This window comes from Trichechus manatus, unplaced genomic scaffold, assembly GCF_000243295.1.
Source record: "Trichechus manatus latirostris isolate Lorelei unplaced genomic scaffold, TriManLat1.0 scaffold00106, whole genome shotgun sequence".
NCBI lineage: Eukaryota > Metazoa > Chordata > Mammalia > Sirenia > Trichechidae > Trichechus > Trichechus manatus.
Window position 1 is genome coordinate 8,129,501 of NW_004444042.1, and position 21,924 is coordinate 8,151,424.

The following is a 21,924-nucleotide window of genomic DNA, read 5'->3' on the forward strand; positions in this document are numbered from 1 at the left end:
TGAGCTAGTTTGATTATTGGCACCTTTGAAGCTCTAATGTCCTGTCATCAGGTGGTTAGATCTGTTACTAGGTATGTGAGCTTAGGAGTCCGCCCACTCCTCCTGTATGGATTCAGTTCAGGTGCCCAGGTAGATAGCCACCAAGTGTGTGGTGTAGGCTCTCATTTACAGTCCTAGACAAGCATGGGTGATTGGTTTAGGCACAGGCATCTGGCTGCAGCAGGGGAACACACTCTGAGCAAGGCAGGGGGCTGACGGCCGCCCTAGAGTGTCCAGGAAGGTGTGTCCCTGTTCCCTAGAGCGTGTAGGTGGGTGGGTTTTGCAGCCAGACTGTGAGCACCTAATGCTGTTGGCTGTAAGGACTGGGGGCACGTCTTATTCATGAGCCCCTATCACAGGTGTCTAGGTGGTGTGGGTAGAGCCACCAGTCCTCAAGCCCCTGATGTGGGTAGGTAAAGACCCTTCTAAATGGGCAGAGCAGTGTCAGATGTCAAGGACCTGCCACTTCACAGCTGAAACAGTTGATGTTAGAGTTCTGATATATACCCTGTTGTACTGCGTTAATGAGGGCCTACACTGTTGAGATGGGCCCACACAAGTCTGTGCAGGGGGAAAGGCACTCAAAGTCTCGGGATCCCTTATGCCTGTGCCTAGGCAAAGGAGCTGTGCCTACCCTGGGTTCCTGGCTTAGGGGAGCCAGCAGTTTATTTTTTGCCTTATTAATTTGTTCACTCTCCAAGGCAGGGAGAATGACTCTAGGCATGTGACGGATCCTGCTTCCAGCCCAGGGGACTCAGCAATTGCTGAAGCCAGTCCAGGACCCAGTGCAGAGCAGGGAGCGGGGAGGTAAATGAGAGAAAGGTTTTTCCCTAAGAGGGGTGTTTTTGATCCGCACAGTAAGCCGTACACAAGTACTTATCTTTCGCCAATGAGGGCTGCTTCTCACTGGTTCTGGGTGGCCATGTAGACTCTGTGGTGCTGGGTCTCTCCCGGTGCAGATAACACACCTCCCCAGCACCGCTGCTTGCCTGCCTCACTGCTCACCCCCGAGCTGCTCAGGCCTGAAGGGCTCAGGCTGTCACCAGATCAGGTCTGGCAACTCCTCGCTGCTTCCGAACTATCTGTCCCCCTGCCACTCAGTCCGATTCCTCAACTCTGCCTTTGATGTTCAGGGCTTCCAGATTGCCATATATAATCGAATTACTTGTTCTTTGGGGTCTTTGTTGTAAGAGGGTCCACCGGAAGCGTCTCACTACTCTGCCATCTTGTCCCCACCTCACACTTCTTACATTCTGACAGAGAAGCTGCTACCTTCTCCTGAGCCCTAAGAGTCCTGTAGCATTGCCCTTTCAAGGACAATGAGGCCATCACATCGGGAACACTAATAGCAACTATCATGTCTTGAGCAGCTTCTCCTTGCCAGACCCAGTGCTAAGTGCTTTGTGTACATTACCATCTTAATCCTTAAAATCTGAAAGGTAGGTGGTCCTATCCCCCATTTTACAGGTATGGAAATATAAAATGAAGCAGCTTGCTCATGGTTCCTGAGCTAAGCAGTGGTAGAGGCAGGATTCATCGAACTCAGCTCTGTATAAACCCAAAGTCTGTCCTCTTTCCATGTGTTGCCTCTCGGTACATCCCAAAATCCTGTTGGGATTTGAAAGTCTTTGCTGAATCACAAGCCAGGAGGCCATGTATGTTCACCATTTTGAATGACACCTCTCAGTAGCTCAGGGAAGACAGGCTTTGGGCTATTTTCTCCTGGTTCCCTTTGGATCAACCGCAAACTGAAAAGTTGGTGGTTTGAAACCACCAGCGGCTCCACAGGAGAAAGATGTGGCAGACCACTTCCATAAAGATTTACCCCCTTGGAAGCCCTGTGGAGTCGCTGTGAGTCAGAATCGACTTGTCGGCAGTGGGTTTTTTTGGTGGGTTTTTCCCTTTGGGTAAGTGTTGACCATTCTTAGGGTGTTGTTAAAGTTTGGTGGAGATAGTGCCCTTTGGTTTAATATGAAATATGACATTCTCCCCCTGCAGGTGTCTGTTCTTCTCAGGAGCAGGTTCTACATCTCAGATACACTCCGGCATCTGTAGTGCATCCCTTACAGTGACATAGACTCTTGGACTTGTCATCTACTCTAGCTTCTTATCCCATATGAGAACATCTTAGTAGACACATCTGTGTTCTTCACCTTTCAAACCTTATTCCTTTTCAGTGAATACACAAAAGCTGAAAGTCACTTGAATAAAGTCATGAAACAAGGAAAGTTGATGTCCCTTTAACGGTCACCCTCCCCACAGAACAAAAAAAGGACATGTATGTGCTAAATTGTCAGTTTCTCAGCAAGAAAATACAGGATATCCAGTTGTGGGCTTCTCAGCTTCTGATGATCAGGGTGTTCTTCACCACCTTCACTCATTGGTGTAGCAATTCTTTATTACACATTTAGGTACTATTCTAACATCTAGCATTTACTGAGAGTTAACTATATGCAAGAAATTGTGCTAAGCATAAATTTTGGTTTCAAACTGAAGCCTGAATTTGAGCTCCTGCTACTCATTAGCTTTGTGACCATGAACAAATAATTTAAGTTCTGAAAACCTAAGTTTCGTGATCTGCCGAATGGTGATATTAGAAGCATTTATCATTAGTATAGTTTAGTATTTAAGCTCTCTGTTCGTAGGAATATCTAATCCCTGTTACTATCTCTAGTATCCTCAGCCTTTAAGGAGGAATTTTCTATTAGACTGTAAACTCCTAGACTTTTCCACATGTTTGTGTCCTCAGCAGTGCCTAGATCAATTCTTCATATACAGTAGATGTTCAGTTAGTGTTGAATAAATGAGTGAATTTATTCTGCATTTGATCAGATCCTGGAAAGGATGGTGAGATGTTCTAATAAACACCTAGAGTAAAGGGCAGAATGATGAGACTATCATACCTTCCCACGTCATTAATTTCCTTGGACACTATGGGGCAACTCATAGCTTCTCTGACCCTCAGGGTGGAGTTATTAAATATCGCCAAGAGTTCTTCCAGATTTGAAATTCTATGACTGTAACTAAATCAGCTTTTTGCTGAATGTAGTAATAATGTTTTAAGGGACATGTCATAGCCTAAAGTTATATCCAAATCTGTATGAGAATGAACTTATGAAGATCAGATGCATTTGAAATCAGAGCAAGGCTATTAAATTCCCAAAAGAAGGGTGGCAGTTTTAATTTATTTTCTTGTTAGGAAATATAAAACTTAATTAGACCTTGGCTGATGCCTCTATAAGATCTAATTTATGGAGCTCCTCCTTTGGTGTAGTGGTTGCAGAAGAGTGACAGTTCTTTAAAATGCATTTAAAATGAAGTAAGATTTGAGGAACCCCAAAAGGACATTGCCAACCATAAATACCTTCCCCACTGGCCAGCTCTATTAGCTTTTTATTGCTGCATAACAAATTAGTACAAACTTGGCAGCTTATAAAAAAAACAAATAAACCAAACCTGTTGCCATCGAGTTGATTCCAACTCATAGCAACCCTATAGGACAGGGTAGAACTGCCCCATACAGTTTCCAAGGAGTGCCTTGTGGATTCGAACTGCTGACCTTTTGGTTAGCAGCCATAGCTCTTAACCACTATGCCATCAGGGTTTCTAGCAGTTTATAACAATATCCATTTATTATCTCACAGTTTTTGTAGGTCAGAGGTTTGGACACAGCATAGCTGTGTTTTTTGCTCAGGGTCTTTGTTGTTTTTGTTTTTGTTGTTGTTGTTGTTGGGTGCCGTCGAGTCGATGCCAACTCATAGCATCCTCATCTAATAGAGAAGAACTGCTTTATAGGGTTTTCTTGGCTGTAATCTCAACAAGGCTGAAATCAAGGTGTTGGTTGGGCTGCATTCTCATCTGGAGCTCAGGGTTCTCTTCCAAGTTCATTCAGGTTGGTGGCAGAATTCAGTTCCTTTCAGCTGTAGGACTGAAGTTCCCTTTTTCTTGCTGGCTGTTGACCAGGGATCACTCTCAGCAGACTGCCACAGTTCCTTGCCATGTAATTTCCCACAGGCTGTCTTACAATGTGGCAGCGTACTTCTTCACCAAGGCTCTTTTTTCCATATAAAGTAACCTAATCAAGGGAGTGATTATCTTATCTTAGTCACAGGTCCCACCCATACTCAAGGGGAGGGGATTATACAGGGTGTGTACACTAATAGGCAGGGATCTTGGGGGCCATCTTAGAATTCTGCCTACCACACCAGCCATAGTTCCAGAAAGTCTCATCTTTAGATTTATTCTTTGAGAGCTTCTAAAGGTATGGACATTTTGACTGATTTAAGCCATCATGTTATATAAAAAAATAAGAACATGGCAGTCATAAAATTTTAGGGCTAAAAAGGAGCTTAGAAATCATTTTGTTTAGACTCCTTATTGTTATGAACCCCTTTATTTACAATAAAGGAACATTACTTGCTCAAATCACAGCTAGTATGATACAAAACTGAGGCTAGAAATTCAGGCCCATTGACTTCCATACATGGCACCCGCTGCAGCTAGATGGACCTAAAGAATTAGATAGGGGTCTCAGTGCTTCTGTGTGAAGGCAGAAATAGATAGGGGGAAATTCACAGCAAGAGCATGTCCATCTCTCTCTCCTCACCCCACCCCCCACAGTCAAGATACAGCATGAAGGCAGGAGGTAGGAATGTCGCAAGGATGTGTGGAGAAGAGACTAGGAAAGAAAAAGGCTCCTATTTTATAAATCCTCTTAAAGCTTATAGGAGGCAATCCCCTGTGCTTCAGTCATCATTGCATTTTGTGAAAACATTTATATATGTAGAGGAGTGTTGGCCAGGATTCTATTCATTTCAGACAGAGTCATCAATTTTTTTTTTTATTGTGCTTTAAGTGAAAGTTTAGAATTTGAGTCAGTTTCTCATACAAAAATTTATGCACAATTGCTGTGTGACCCTAGTTGCTCCCCTATACTGTGACAGCACACTCCTTTCCACCCCTGATTTTCCCATGTCCATTCAACCAGCTACTGACCCTCTCTGCCTTCTCATCTCACCTCCAGACAGGAGCTGCCCATTTAGACTCATGTATCTACTTGAGCTAAGAAGCACACTCCTCATGAGTATCGCTTTATGTCTCATATTGTTGTTAGGTGCCGTCGAGCTGGTTCTTACTCATAGCGATACTGTGTACTACAGAACAAAACACTATGGTCTTGTGCCATCCTCAGAGTTCTTGCTATACTTGAGCCCATTGTTGTAGCCACTGTGTCAGTCCATCTAGTTGAGGGTCTTCCTCTTTTTCTCTGACCCTCTACTTTACTAAGCATGATGTCCTTCTCCAGGGACTGATCCCTCCTGACAACTTACCCAAGTATGTAAGACGTAGTCTTACCACCCTTGCTTCTAAGGAGCATTCTGGTTATACTTCTTCCAAGACATTATGTCCCATAGTCCAGTCTAATCTTTGTCTGAAGAGTTGGCCTCAGGAATGGTTTCAGCTCTGGGCCAACAGAGAGTCCAGGGGCCATGTCTTCCAGGGTTCCTTCAGTCTCAGTCAAACCATTAAGTCTGATCATTTTACTAGAATTTGAGTTCTGCACCCCACTTTTCTCCTGCTCCATCAGGGATGCTCTGTTGTGTTCCCTGTTAGGGCAGTCATTGGTGGTAGCTGGGCACCATCTAGTTCTTCCGGTCTTAGGCTGATGGTGTCTCTGGTTTATGTGGCCCTTTTGTCTCTTGGGCTAATATTTTCCTTGTGTCTTTGGTGTTCTTCATTCTTCTTTGCTCCAGGTGGGTTGGGATCAATTGATGCATCTTAGATGGCCACTAGCTAGCTTTTAAGACCCCACACACCACTCACCAAAGTGGGATACAGAAAATTTTCTTAGTGAACTTTCTTATGCCAGTTGACCTAGATGTCTTCTGAAACCATGGTCCCCAGACTCCTGTCCTTGCTACTCTGTCCCTGGAAGTGTTTGGTTGTATTCAGGAAACTTCTTAACTTTTGGGTTAGTCCAGTTGTGCTGCAGAGTCATCAATTTTTAAAGTAAAAATATTCATGATATAGGCAAGGGAGCTCAAATTCTGAAAAAAAATGTTTGTTTTATGAGGCTTCTTTCTTTTGCCAAATTTAAAGTCACTTAGCAATTCTAAAGATTGATTCTGGCTTAACTACATCATTTTAAATATATTATGATTTAGTAAAATGATATAAGTGCCCAAGGCAGAGGAGAGCTGTTTTAGGAATTCATGATTACCACTAGGGAGAGGCGGGGGTAAGGGAAGGTGAAACTGCCAAAACATCCACATGAATAGATAAGTAAGGACAAAACCAGCCAAACTTACATCCCACAGTAGAAAGAATCAGAAAAGAATGATGTCTTAGTTATGTAGTGCTGCTATAACAGAAATACCCCAAGTAGATGGCTTTAACAAACCAGAATTTATTCTCTCGCAGTTTAAGAGGCTAGAAGTCCGAGTTCAGGGCGCCAGCTCAAGGGGAAGGCTTTCTCTCTCCGTCAGCTCTGGGGGAAGGCCCTTGTCTCCTTTGAACATCTGTGTCTTGGTGTGTCTTGGCATCAATCTTCCCCTGGGTCTGGGAGGCTTTCAGCACAGGGAGTCAAGGTCCAAAGGATACACTCTGCTTCCAGCTGTTCTTTTTTGGTGGTAATGACGTCCCTCTACTCTCTGCTCCTTCTCTCTCCTTGTATCTCTTATAAGATAAAAGGTTTGACTCAAGCAAGGGTATGACTTGAATCACACCCTCTTGTAAGGCTGTGACTCAAGATACATCCCACACTGATCATGCCTCATTAACATATAGAGGTTAAGATTTACAACACACCACAAAATGGAGGGTAATTATATCAGATCACAAAATAGAGGACAGCCACACAATACTGGAAATCATGACCTAGCCAAGTTGACACGTATTTTTGGGGGGCACAATTCAGTCCATGAAAAATGGTGACAGGAATTACACTAATGATGGGGAAATATTGAGGTTAATATTTATCACAAGCATGATTCTTTGAGGGTTTCAAGGTATGTTTTTCTTAGAAGCCTCTGAAGGTTCACTAAGACAGTTTTAAAGATGAACAGAACTTAGTCTTTCATATATTTCAGCAAACCATAATATACCAGTTGCTTTCACTTTCACCGTCAGAGATTCAGACTACTGTTGATGCTGACAACTATAGACCACCAAGGAAGTAATTTTGTAAAGGGAGAAAGAAAGTATTTTCTCCTCAAAATGAGGATAGAAAAACTGAGATTTAGATAAATAAATAATAATGTATCCTGTCAGGGAGTAAAATAATAGGCAGATGTTTTAAAAGAAAAAAAGGAAGCGTTTATGTACTGGCATGGGCCGGTATGGTCCTGGTATGGTGCATACTGGTATGTATGGTATATCCTACCTCTAAGATACATTGTTAAATGAGAAAATAAAAGCAGTAGGTTTAGTATGTCATCACTTATGTGGGAGAAAGGGGAGAGGTAAAGATTAAGTATTTGATTAGATATCCATAAAATATCTCTGGAAGAAATTAGTGATATTGGTTGCCTCTGGACAGCTAGGTGACTGGGGGATAAGGTTAGGAGGAAGACTTTGACCCTTTTGTACCATCTGAATTTTGAAGCAAGCAAATAAGGACTGAATCCTGTTACGGATTGAATTGTGTCCCCGAAAAATATGTCATAAATCCTAACCTCCATGCCTGTGGTTATAATCCCATTTGGGAATTGTTTGTCTTTTTTATGTTAATGAGACAGGATTAGTAGAGGGTGTGTCTTAAATCAATCTTTTTTGAGATATAAAAGAGATTAAACAAGTAAGCTAGGAAGCAGATATGGGGAAAGAGAGATGCCAAGCCACATGAAGATTGCTCAGAAGAGACAAGAACCTTCCTCCAGAGCCGACAGAGAGAGAAAGCCTTCCCCTAGAGCCAGCACTCCAAATGGGACTTCTAGCCTCCCAAACTGTGAGAAAATAAATTTCTGTTTGTTAAAGCCACCCACTTGTGGTATGTCTGTTATAACGGCACTAGATAACTAAGACATTACCTAATAAAAAAATTTTTTTTATTAAAATTAAAATAATGTATAAAGGGTAGGAGAGGGAAAAACAAGTATAAATTGGTTCCCAAATAAGACCTGGCTTTGCTGTAAAGATTTCCTCGTACAAAGGCTTGCCTGGCCCTCTGTAAAATCTACCCTGATGCACTCATCCCCCTCTGCACCTTCTGTTCTAGCTTTCTAATCAGTCGTTAGCATCCCTTCCAGCTTTCAATTCTTTATTCTAACTGACTCCTCCACCCCCACCCCACATCACCCACTACCATGCATGCACAAATCTGGAACAGTCTGTCTCTTTAATCCCTTAGAATTCAGATCTAAAATGTACCTCCTACCAAATACCACTATTCCACTGTGACCCATATGTGTGTATTAATATACCGGTATTTCTCCTGTGTCTTTCTCCATCTCAGTGGTATATATAGTCTCCCCACTAAACTGTAATCACTCTCTGGCTGTCAGCTCAAATCACCAGCTACCTAATGGTCCTGGTAGAAATGCTTGCCCTTTGTGGACAAGATGTTGATGAGGAATTCTAATGAAGCCAGATATGATACTGAGCAGTGGCAATAAATCTTATTGATAAATCTGTTTGTGCCAAATTGTTAAGCATGTAAACCCAGTCCCATTGAAGCCATCATTGGTGGTGATATCCTAAGGTTCAGAAAACCTGACCACAGCACCAAGCAGAACAAGGAATTGTTGTTATTCTAATTATACCGCATTGCTGTTGGCTCCTTAAATTGCTAGTTCTCCTAAGTGCTGTCCTTCCCTCTGGCCGTCCTGCCCCCACATCAGGTTGAAGTGTGTGTCCTATTAGCCCAGGTATCTTGGAAGAAGATACAAAGGAAAAGACAAAATGCTTTTTCATGGGTAGTTTCCCATTCGCTCTCCCCCACACCCCCAGCCGTCTTGGGATGGACTTAGGAAAGCAAGACATGGCACCACAGCCTTCTAGTCCTGAAGCAGAAACATTTCCCTCACTTAACCTTGGCAGTCACAAGCCAGCTTTGATTCTCTCCACTGCAATCCAGCAAGGCAGGAAGAGTCACATGGCCACACAGCTAGAGACTGTCAGCCCAACTTGGAGTATCACCTTTCCAAACACCTTTGCATTAGGAAGAGACAGGCAGCTCCTAAGTGGGTCAAACTGCCATTAGCTACATCTGTGCCTCAGAGGAAGCTGTGGAGAAAAGCTCCCAGGGTCTCCTTTGTTTCATATGCATTTCATTGGGTTGCTATGTAATACACCTTTTAAGTTGTCCCTGAAATTGTCAATATGAGTTCCAAGAGAATGTTAAATGTCTTTCTACTATATACAGATCTGTAGTGAAGCTACATTGCTGGCTCCTCACAACCCCCAGCTATTTATTCATCCCTCCCTGCTAGCACCTACGATTCCTTGATTTGGCTTTTCTTTCTCTGTGCTCTTTCCTTGTTTAGGGTGACAGGTTCACGGGGAACTGGTATTGTCCACATAAGGAATCAAACAGACCCAGTGTGTAGAAGGAAAAAACACTGGGCCAGAAGCCAGGTGATTCAGCTCTGTTACCATCTAGCTTTATAACCCTGGGTAAATTACTTCTCTGAATCTCACCAAAATTTCCTGTGAGGTCTCTTCTAGTTCTAAGATTCTCTGATTCCAAGTGGACATTTGGGCTCTTATCACTCCAGAATTCTCCTTTCTGCTGTTCACTAACGTGTTGGATGAATAGTTTTATATAACATTGCTTCTGATACTATAGTCACACAAACTCACTATGTTTCTTTCTACTGTTGAATTGTCCAGTCATGGGCCATGCCAGAGACCGATTGGGAACCTCCAAATTCTACCCTGTCCCAACAAGTAGAGATCACCGAATCTCATATCCATCTGTCGTTCAGGCAGCTGGGCCAGGTTTGTACAAAAGGAGTCCAGGGGCTTTGGAGACCTAGGCCTTGGCCAAGGCACCTTCATGCCCCATGTAGGAGCTAGAATCCCAGCCATTGATCCATTAGCCTTATCAAATAGGAGAGGCCACAATTTCAGTGCCAACCACTGGTCTGCATGGGTAAGCCGAGATCTGAGGAGGGGAATTGTTCTGCTTGCTGTAATTTAATTATGGCTTTCTGATTCAGAGATGTTGCAAGCAAATATGAATGAGCCAGCTCTCAGGACTGGCTGACAAGCGGTTGACTTGTGCTTTAAAAGCCGCTGTCACCTCACTGGCCCCAAGTTTACAGCTCACCAGCTAGTTAAATGTTAGTTTTCTCCACCACTCTGATTCACACTCTGGGGGCCTAAGGATCGTGGACTGTGAAACAACACCCCAGTTAGGCTGTTGCCTGGCTGGTAACATCCCAGTAATTTGAGTTCCAGTGACATTACAGCCCTGGTTTTTCCTCCTATCGTGTGAATGACATCAGAGCCCTTTTGATGTGAGATAGAACATGCTCTGTAACCATTCTGTGAAGAGATGGTGTTTGTAATGAGGCATTCCTGCTGGTGGCCCCCAGAGGTCCCCATTTACAACCACTTAATATTGCTTTGGAGCCCTGGTGGTGCAGTGGTTAAGAGCTATGGCTGCTAACCAAAAGGTCAGCAGTTCAAATCCACCAGCTGCTCCTTGGAAATCTTTTGGGGCAGTTCTACTCTGTCCTAGAGGGTCGCTATGAGTCAGAATTCACTTGACAGCAATGGGTTTGGTTTGGTTTTTGTAATATTATTTTGTTGGGCTTCTCACTAAAAATTGTCAAGCTCTCCCTGACATCCTTGGATATCATTCAGTTAATGGTTATGTAGAGAAAAGGGCCCCTATCTTCATGAACACTTGGACTAATAAGGGGAATTGGCAGTAGGCATTCTACCCTGAGAGAATGGAAGAACTGGGAAAGAGAAAAGGAGCCTAGTCAACAGTTATGGCCGTTAGAAGTGGGCGATTGATGTGAAACAATGAAAAAAGAGTGGTTAATAAAAAGCGTTCGTATTTATCTAATTCACACTAGGAATAAGTGTTCTGATCCCTTTCTCAGGACACATGTCTATGGCTGAAAAGGGTAATTCAGTAGGCAATCACAGTTTGAGAGCATCCAGTTCCTTCCGATTTGATTACTAAGCAATCTTCTGAGGTGAATTAGGTTTCCTCAGTAAATTTTCTTTCTGAGCAGTATAATAACCAGCTGTCACCATTTTATTTCTCTTATCTTGTTCAAACCCCTGCTGAGAATTTGCATTTCCAGCAAGTTCCCTGCTGAGAATTTCCATTTCCACCCCAGATATACTGGATCAAAATCTACATTTTAACAAGATGCCCAGGTGATTCTTATGTATAACTTCCTGGGAACTTGTTAGAAATGCAGATTCTCAGCAGGGCTTCTAACCTGTTCAAAGCCCTGCTGTTCTCACTGTGAATTGGCCTTTTGATTTGTTTCTTCTGTGGGCAGTTCGTTCAGTTATCAGGAATTAGTTCTTCCTGGGTGTTGTGGATTGAAGTTGTGTCCTCCAAAAATGTGTGTCAGCTTGGTTAGGCCATGATTCCCAGTACTGTGTGGTTGTCCACCATTTCGTCATCTGACGTGATTTTCCTATGTGTTGTAAATCCTACCTCTATGATGTTAATGAGGCAAGACTCAATCTACAAGATTAAGTTTTATCTTGAGTCAATCTCTTCTGAGATGTAAAAGAGAGAAGCAAGCAGAGAAACAGGGGGACCTCCTACCACCAAGAATGAAGAACCAGGAGAAGAGCACATCCTTTGAACCTGCCGTCCCTGCACTGAGAAGCTCCTAGACCCGGGGAAAATTGATGGCAAGGACCTTCTGCCAGAGCCAACAGACAGAAAGCCTTTCCCTGGAGCTGGCGCCTTAAGTTTGGACTTCTAGCCTCGTACACTGTGAGAAAATAAATTTCTCTTTGTTAAAGCCATCCACTTGTGGTATTTCTGTTATAACAGCGCTAGATAACTAAGACACTGGGCCAGCTGAAAAAATCAAGTATCTAGACCTGCAAGCCTAAGGCTCTAAATCCTAGAACTAAATCAAGACTCCACAGTCTTATAAATCCCCCAGCTCCCCTTTTAGCAGCTAACCTTATCGTGTGAACATCTACCACAAGGATACCTTCTGCTTAAGTCTTTTAGTTCCATGGAATGTTGACTACTCCTTCAACCTAACTCACATACTGGGAGGAAGGATGATAATCCACAGTAAGCCAAAGCTGCAGGAAGAAGAAACAGACTCCTCCCGCCCTCCTGAGCAACCTCATCCCCCTCAAGCTGGCAGCTTTGAACACTAAGCCATAGTCCAGTTTGTGGACAAATTATCTTTCTCTCTGCTACACAAGATAAGATCCTTAGTCTGTTTCTGTCTACTTTCACTCCACCCTCACCCTCAGATGTAAACCCTCCCCGGCACTACTAAGCTACCTCAGGAGTTATCTTGTGGCATCTCCTCGTCTGAATATGAGAAAAATCTAAAGAGATCAAGTGACTCTGAACAGAGTTTTTCTGCGGCTCTGCCTTGCGCCTTCTCATTGCTCTGGTACTTGTATCTGCTGACTTAGGGGACACTGTGGTGAATATTGGGGGATGACAGAGGTAAAGTGAAAGATCAAATGTAGAAAAAATGACAAGAAAGGCTGGTAACAAGAAATGAAGTCACAGGAATGAACTAAAGAAGTTACACTGACTGGTTTTTTTAAGTTAACATTGCTTCTAGGTGAATTTCATCTGATGTTTATAGAGAATATTTCATTGCTGGTTGATTCACAGATAGAAACTAATCTTTGTCTTTTCTCTGAGCTTTAGTTGGTTGACAAATGTGTGTAAACAATAATCAGAATTTATGGGTATAGGTAGACCAAGTTTGAAGGTAAATGGGAGAGAAGGCAGTGGAAATTGCCTAGTCCTTCCTGACTTGTCTTTCATGAGAATCCAGTTCTCACATGATTGCTGGTGTTCAGCAGTAAATGTCAGAGAAAAGAAAAATGGTAAGAGAGAACAGATTTTCCGCTGAGGTCTGGGGGAAAAAATGATGCATAATAACATAGTGAGATGAGGTCACTGCTTATCCCAAGGGCCACAGTCAGAAGAAGACAAAGTGGCTGGTGCAAAACCAGTAGAGAGGAGGGGATGGAGCACAGCCAGGGGCTCGAGCATCCATGGAGGTGCTTCCCTTGCCTTGTTAGTTTATGGTGAGTGGCTCCAACCCATGGGGACCTCATGCATAACAGAATAAAACATCACCAGGTCCTGCCCCATCTTCATGATCATCAGTGTGCTCAAGTCCATTGTTGTAGCCGCTGTGTATTTTGAGTGCCTTCCAGCCTAGGCGGGCTCATCTCCCAGCACTATATTGGACAATATTCTGTTGTGATCCATAGGGTTTTCATCGGCTAATCTTCAGAAGTAGATCACTAGGCCTTCTTTCCTAGTCTGTTTTAGGAAGCTCCGCTGAAGCCTGTCTACCATAGATTACCCTGCTGGTATTTGAAATACCAGTGGTATAGCCTCCAGCAAGCCACTGCAGTATGACAGACTGACAGGTGATAGTCCCTTGCCTTAGAAGTTTGAATATACATCCACTCCTCACTTATCAACTGTCTCAATATCCAGCATTTCGCATTTACAACAATAGTAAAAAATCTACTATCCAACCATTTTGCGCATTAACGATGTACGTCTGGCAGTAACAAATGCCACAGTGCTCCCTTGTGTCCCTGTGTATCCTGCTGTGCATACCCCTCTGGTAGAATCTTACTTTCCTTGGTCTCCCTGACTCATCTTTTTGGCATCGCGCCTCATTTGCCATCCTACACTCACATTTCGCATTGGCCAAGGCATCTCCACTGGTGCGAGCAGTCACTGGCTAAAATTGCTGTCTGTATCTGACAGCTCAAGTTTGCCAATTCCCCACCTCCGAGTTGCCAAGAGACAGAATTTTGCCCAGTAACAGACGGCTCTCACTCTCTGTTGGCCACGGTGCCTATAGCCTGCTCCCAAGAGTTGGCCTGGGAGATTCGAGCTCCTCCATAGCCCGCAGTCGTGGCTGTTCCAGCCGCAGCTGCTTTGGCCCGGGTCCTGGTCAGGGGTCTGCAGGAGTGGGGAGTTGGGGCTGACAAAGAGGGCAGAGGGCATCCCACGAATGTGGCTGGGCACTACCCAGTGTCAGCTGGTTCTGTAGAGTTGAGGGAAGAGCCCTTCCTTGGAGTGAACTTTGGAAAAGGAGGTGCCCACAGCGAGGGCTCCTGTCAGGTGGGGACCCTCGGAAGTGTAGTGAGGGTTGGTGGAACTGAGGTGCATCTTAAGTGGGTGCCTGCGAGGACGAGTTACGGCTGGGGTACGGAACCCGCATTTTAAACCTCAGGGTAGCATCTGGGGCTGTGCAGCTAGGGGTCTCCATGGTTTTCTGATGTCCTCCCTGGGCTCAGGGTACTAATGGGGGTGTTTACAGCTCCACCCCAGTACAGACCTCTCAGAGTCTCTGGCAGAATCGCAGGCTAAGGAGTCGGTGCCAGCATGCGTGCCCACCACCCTGGCCCAGAAATTGGTGGGGAGGGGGCAGTTAGGGCAGGAGGCAGTGGGCGAGAGAATAAAAGGAAGGTGGAGTCCTTGGGAATGCGCCGGCGGAAGGGACAACGGCTCCAGACAGCCTTTTAAAACTGCAATGGTTGTCAGGATATACCTCTTGGATGGCACTTGCAACTTTAATTACCTGGCTGGAGGAGTCGAGGGTACACTGGCTGTGATAGTTAAAGTTATGTGTCAACTTGGCTAGGCCATGATTCCTAGTGGTTTGGCAGTTATGTAATGATGCAGTTTGATATTTATGAACTGATGTAGTCATCCTCCATTTTCACATAATGCCAATTTTCACATAATGAACTGGTCTTTGGAACCAGTAAGGGAGTGGGTGTATTAACATCTCTTATGACTTATCCCTCTGAGGACTGTTGGCAGCCCTGTAACTTACACCTGGGTCATGAGGAAGTTGGCAGCCAGAAGTGCTTAGCTGTCAATCAGTAACTGAAGGGTGAAGCCTTAGTGTACTTACACTACCAACAGGCCTCCTAGTCCCATCTCCCTTTCCTCTTGCTGACTTTTTTTTTCCTTGACGCTTTATCATGTTCTTTCCAGTGAGCGGGAAATGCCAAGAAGACCATAGTAATGTCAGGCATTCTGAGTTTACTATATTATACCTCCTGAAGGGTAGCAGCATGAGAGTGGAGCCTGAGGTGAAAAGGAAAAGGGGTTATGGATAGAAACTAAATTCTCATATTCTTAAATATGACTTAAATACAGTTGAAAACTTTGATTATAATTGAACAGTTTCTCCCCCCGTCCAGAGAAAGCAAGGTGAAAGTCCCTGTGCTGTGCTAACTCAGCATGTTTCTCCCTTCTTTCAGTGACCATGCAGCAGGTGGCCAAGACAGTAGCTAAGGTGGAACTCTCGGACCATGTGTGTGATGTGGTGTTCGCACTTTTTGACTGTGATGGTGAGTGAGGCCCTCTGGAGTCAGCAGGGAAAACCGAGCAATGTCTCAGCTCTCAGCATCATGACATTGAGAAATACAACCCTGGGCCTGGTTTGTGTTTTCCATTTCTTCTTGTTATTCCAGTTTGCCTGTAGGCCGAAAATAATCTATGGCCATAGAATCTTAACAATGGAAACAGAAATATTAGACCAAGCTTGTTGCTTAGTAGACTAGATGCGCTCAGATATCTGAGTGTGTCTAGGCAGAAGTTGGTGCCGACCTCTCCACCTTCCGGGGCACATTTCATTCAGAGTCCATCTGCTCAGCATTCCAGTTCCGCACAACGCTTTTGTGTCTGAGGCCTGCTTAGTAGTTTAGCCCATTTAAGACCTCCTTGTTTTGCTCTGGCATAATTATTTCTCAGCTGTGTTGACTGATACAGTACTACTCAGACTAATAGAGGGTCCCTTTTTTTCAGTGCTTACTGTGAGCCAGGCACTGGGCCAAGCTGCTTATTTAATCCTCTGACGGGAGGTGTTATTATTGTTAACTGCATTTTTCAGATGAGGAAGCTGAGATTCAGAGAGGTTAAGTAATTTTCCCAGGATCGCAAAGGTCAGGATTTGAACCAAAGCTGCGCTGCCTCCCTCTATACTATATTACTGCATTGCTTGCCTCTCAGCCAGGATTTGTAGTTCTGTCCTCCAGGAAGCAAGGCTAATGGAATTTAAGAACTGGCTCAAAAGCTCCAGCCTTTGCAAAACATTCCTTTTTGATCACAACATAATGAATCACTCTGGCCTTTTCATTCCTTAGCTTGCTTTAAATTTTTCTGTGTTAGTACATATTACACTCTGTCTCTGGATACGTAACTTTCCTACTAAATTGTGAGATTTTAAGGGTAGTTACAAGTCTTGTTCACCACTGGACTTCCCGTAGAACCTGGAGGAGTACTTTGCACCTTAATGAAGGTGTTCATTAACGCTTAAGTTATTTCATCCAGCACCCACAAACCAAGGTCTGACTCAGTAGAAGCCCCAGGGCTAGGACAAGGAAATGACCTCATCCTCAAGTTAGGTGAGTTATTCTCTAGAGCTGCCCTGTCCAGTTAGATAACATTAGTCACATGTGGCTATCTATATTTAAAGTAATTAAAATTTAATAAAATTAACTCAGTGTCTTAGTCTAGCTAGCCACGTTTTAAGTGTTCAGTAGTCACATGTGGCAGTGGCTACTGTATTGAACAACATAGACATAAAACATTTCCACCACCACACAGAGTTCTTTGGGATGGCACTGCTGTAGAGATACGAACTTTCCCGAGATTTTCTTTTTACTCTAATAACTTCTAGGTGGATTGAATTTCCTCCTCAAAAAAAAAATTTTTTTTATTTTTATAATTTTCGAAGCTGTGCCTACATTGAGGCACCATCCTAGAGGTGGTCTGTGAAGTGAATATGGGAACAAAGGCAACCAGCCTCTCCAGTTCCCACTTCTCCTAGGAAGTCCTGGGAAAGGATATTGATGTTTGATTTTCCAGCCACTTAGAAGGAGGCTGTGTCAATAACCACTTGAAACACCCTAGGAAAATCACTTACCATTTCTAAACCAAACCAAACCCGTTGCCATTGAGTCGATTCCAACTCATAGCGACCCTATAGTAGAACTGCCCCATGGAGTTTCCAAGGAGCGCCTTTTGGTTAGCAGCCATAGCACTTAACCACTACACCACCAGGGTTTCTTACCATGTCTAGGGCTTATTGATCTAGAAAAAAAGGAAGTATATATAACTATAAAGCCACTGTTGTTTCTACAAGTCCATGATCTTAGGTCAAAATGCCTGAGGACTGAGAATTCCAATTTTCAAACAGACTTGTTAATCACAGAATTGTAGTGTTGCACTCACAGATCACACATGCACACAAATGACACACAGTCACATTCCTGGTTAATGGTTAACATAATCCAGAGTGGTCAGCTCTGGCCTTAGGGAAGCAGGAAGCCAGACCCATAGGAGTTTGAGTGAAATGATCTCAGGTTTTTTCCATTTTCAAGCTTCTTTTCATACAAAGTATAAGAAAGAATCCTGTTCAGACCTTTCTGTTCGCTTAATTACATTCTTGATAATTGATTTTATTGATTATTTTTCAACTAAGGCAGGCCAGTTTTTAACTTTTTCTCTCAAAATATAATATATGTACAGAAAAGAGCAAATATCGTTAAGTGCACAGCTTGATGAATTTTTTGCAAGTAATGGGTATTATTTATTTATTCCAAGCCCAACCATTTTTTGGACTTAAAAGCTTATTCTTTTTGGGAGCATAACCAATCTGTAGTTGAGGACTTTTTTTTCTTCCAACAGTTTCTACATGTACAATATAGTGACATTGATTACATTCTTAGAGTTGTGCATCCATTCCCACCCTCCTTTTCTGGGTTGTACCTCCCTCATCAACATAAACTCACTGCCCCGAGGTTCAGCTTGATGAATTTTTAAAAACCAAATGTGCCTGTGTAGTCAGCATCTTCCGGAACCATCACATTACCAGGACCACGGAGTCCCCTGGCCCCGCATGCCAGTTGCGTCCCTCCCCCAGGGAAGCCCCTTTCCTGACTTCTAACTAGATTACCTGTTTTTGTACTTTATAGAAATAAGCCCAGGTGGGTTCGGTTTTTTTTTTTTTTAAATCATGCTGTGAGGCATCCTATCTCTGAGGCTCCTCAGCCAGAAAACATGGGCCAGGTTAGGTTTTCAGGTACTTTCTTCAGAAGTAAACCATCTATTCCCTCTTTCCACGCTCTCCCCAGACTGATCATTAGTAAAGGGCTGTTTGTTGGTTTCCGTAACAGCTGCCATTCTTTAACTGGCAGACATTTATTTACTCCTGGGCTTTCTGGTCAAAGGACAACAGTTTCTCTCCCATGGGAGTGGCTGCTGTTCCGTGTGGCTTGAGGTGATCTCCAGTCAAACCAGATGCTCTACAAGGTCTCTCCCAGTCCTGAGGGTCTACCACTGAAGGGGTGGAGTGGCAGGCTAAAGGGAGGGAAATAGGCTGAACCCAAAAGGCTGGATTTGGATTTTCACCAGGAAAACTCCTCATCATCTGTCACCTGGATTACTACACGGCGTCCTAGCTACTCCCACAATCCAGTTCTGACACCCCTGACCCATCCTCATATGCAGCCAGAGAAATCAGCCCCAAATGGAAATCTGTCTACATCTTACTCCTCTGCTTCCAGTCTTTTCCTGGTGCTCCACTGCCTAGAAGATAAAATGCAAGACCTTTAGGATGAGTACAGGATCCCTGACGACCTGTCTCCTGCCTACCTCTTCAGTCTGCTTGCCATACTCCTGCCTCTTGTGTCCAGCCATACCTAACTACTTAGTTACCCAATGAAGCCCTGGTGGCGCAGTCGTTAAGAGCTCAGCTGACTGCTAAACAAAAGGTCGACAGTTCAACTCCACCAGCTGCTCCTTGGAAACCCTATGGGGCAGTTCTCCTCTGTCCTGTAGGGTCACTATAAGTCAGAATCGACTCGACAGCAGCAGGTTTGGTTGGGTTTTTCTTGTATACCCCGGGAGTATTTCAAGGTCAAGGACAGGGTCTTTTTATCTCTTTATTCTCAGCACATAATACAGGACCTGGCATATAGTATATTCTCATTTAATTATTGTCACAATACACTGAGCTGTCACTGAGTTACAGTCAGAAACATCAGGGGCAAATCAGTTAATTTTAAGCCAAGAGAATTAAGTGTGGTTGCGAGAGCCTGGGCTTTGGACCCACAGTGTGAACAATGGGCCTTTCTTGGTGGCTTCATTCCAAGGCCTTCACTCATCTGTTATGTTTGCCTCTTCCTCTAGGCAATGGGGAGCTGAGCAATAAGGAATTTGTTTCCATCATGAAGCAACGGCTGATGAGAGGCCTGGAGAAGCCCAAAGACATGGGCTTTACCCGCCTCATGCAGGCTATGTGGAAATGTGCACAGGAAACAACCTGGGACTTCGCTTTCCCCAAGCAGTAACCCAGAACTGCAAGAGGGGGCACCTCCTGCACCCTAGCACCCTGGACCCCCTTGAGCAGAGCCTAGGCACAGCCCTTCCTGCTGCTACGTGTGGAAGTAGTGCTCCCTTCCCCTGGAGATGACCTCAGGGTTCCCCCAGTTTCCCTTCTCCACCCTCCCCCGTCCCAGTGTTCTGCTAGGCCCTGATTCCACTCAATGATCATCCCACAGGTTCTCGAAAACATAAACATGTCCTAAAGCTCAGACCTTTGGCACCTCCAGCGGCATTAGCATTCAGCACCCTGTGGATAAAGAATACAGGGAGCAAGCCCACGCCTGCTGCCCTAGGAAGCAGCCAGTTCTCGGATCATTTTTGATGATGAACACTCTTTGCTTTTCCTCCTGCTGGTGTTTTTCAGCTGCAAGTTGGAAAAACCCCTGGCAGGCAAAAGAAAGCCAGCGACGACTGATAATCAGGGTGACCCAGGCATCCTGGGCTAGAGGAGGGATTGGTGTCAGTCCCTGGGGTGGTTCTGAGGCCTGCTCCAGGCAGGGGCAGCGCACAGTGGGAGCTGAGCAGATTCAGAATTTAGAGCAGTTGCTTCGTGGCTCTCTCTGCTCCATTCTTTTCCTCTCAGGCTTCTTCCACCCTCCACCGTGGCTCTGTGGCTCTGTACTTAGCGAGCGGCCATGACTGAGTTCCTGCCCCTGTCAGTCCCCTCTGGGAGCGTGCCTCTGAAGCCAAGGCTGGCTCACAGCCCGTCTGCCTTCTGTCTTACCCACTTGTAAAATATCACTTTAATTATACCAGTTTGCAATAAACCCCCCAAAGGCTCCTGTCTCCTTTATTTTAGGATCCTCTGGGGCCCTGTTCATTCCACTGCCCTGCTGAGTTTGAAATTCTGCCAGCAGCAGACCCATTTTCCTCCTACCAGAGTGTGGGTCCTTCTGATGAAAGGCAGCTTTTGGCACAAACAGAAAGTGAGGGCATTTGGAGGTTAGTAGCGGCATCCTCCCAGCACAGTTTGGTTAGCGTTTCATCCTGGGACAAGTTACAGTGATTGGTTACTTGTGTCCCATGATAAGGAACGAAGACGGGGTGGTGGAGTGTGCGAGCAATCATCTGGTTTGGGGACCTAAGAACCACAGCAACTAAAGTTGTATGACGGACCCAAATCCTGGTTACAACCTGTTATAACTCTTCCACTAACTCACTGTGGCCTTAAGCAAGTCATTTCCCTTGGCAAAATGACAGACAGGGTTGAGCTTAATGGGCCCTAAGATTTCTTCCAGGTCCAAAAGCCTTGGCTTCAGCTCTCCTCCAGACTTCATGCAGCCTCCAGACCCTAAGCTGACTGCCCCTGGCATGGCAGTCTCTTGAGGCTGATGTAGTAGAACCATCACAACAAAAACCCAGTGTTCCTGCGAGGCCACTTGCTTTGAATGTTGGTGGGGCGTGCTTGTCACCCAGAGGAGAGCAGAGGCCTGGATCTGGACCGGAGGCTCTACAAAAAAGGTACCAACCCCAGCATTTTCTCCAGGGCAATTTAAGAACCTCACTTCCAACATCCTTTCTGGGAGCAGATCAGATTATCTGCCACTCACCTACTGCATCTACCTTCCACCTTCCCTCTCTTGGGGTGTTCCTAGTATCCAAACATAGGCTTTGCTTGCTCATTGCCCTAGGTCTGAGGCGTTGGCAAAACGTGAGCTTCTCTTAAATTTCTCCCAGAATCCCAAAATTACTCTTCCCCTGATCCTCCCGCTCTTTCTTCACATCCTTTGTGAGCTACAGGAGGAGACCTGCTGACTGACCTGGCTTTGTTAGAAGCTGAAAGCCAGAATGTGGCAGGCTAGGGTAAGGATCTCACTGGCAACATCTTGAAACCCAGGGTCCAGGTGCTCAAGAAGATGGGACGGCCTCATAGCTTTGGCCTAATAGGGTAAATGTTCCAGGTAAGAGGTACAAGCCAAAGGAAGGCCTTGGACGAGGTAGCATGTGAGCAGGCTGAATGGGATTTTCATAGGCAGAGTTGGGGGCGGGCTGGGGAGCATTTGGAACACACAAGGCTAATTCATGCTTCACTACTTTTTATTCAAATTGTTTCTTCTACCTGCATGGAGTAACCTTCCGCCCCCCTTTAGACTCAGCTCAAATGTCCCACCCTTAAGAAGACTTCCTTGATCCTTTCCTAGACAGTGTTAATGGCCCCTCCTCTGCCCCCTAAAGGATCACTTGCCCACCCCTAACCACACAACTGGAATTCTGTATAATTCAGACCCAAAACTGAGAGGATCAAAGAAACAGCCCACTACCAAAAATGAATTTAAACATGACCACTGTAAAAGTGATACCTCTAGCAATGCCTCAATAAACTCCTCTCACACCCC

General features: G+C 44.7%; 1 protein-coding gene across 4 annotated transcripts in view; it reads left to right on the plus strand.

Moving 5' to 3' along the window:
- The window catches only part of MICU1 (mitochondrial calcium uptake 1), a 302,123-nt gene extending 280,577 nt beyond the window's left edge, over window positions 1–21,546 (plus strand). For 3 of the 4 annotated variants that reach the window (XM_023737695.1, XM_023737697.1, XM_023737696.1), the window contains 2 exons: window positions 15,460–15,549; window positions 19,394–19,569. In XM_023737695.1, the coding sequence (XP_023593463.1) occupies window positions 15,460–15,549; window positions 19,394–19,554 (251 nt within the window). In that variant the 3' untranslated portion in view covers window positions 19,555–19,569. Of the gene's footprint in view, window positions 1–15,459; window positions 15,550–19,393 lie in introns of all 4 variants that reach the window. The other variant, XM_004383247.3, reaches the window with a different exon arrangement.
- The last annotated feature ends 378 nt before the right edge of the window (window positions 21,547–21,924 follow it).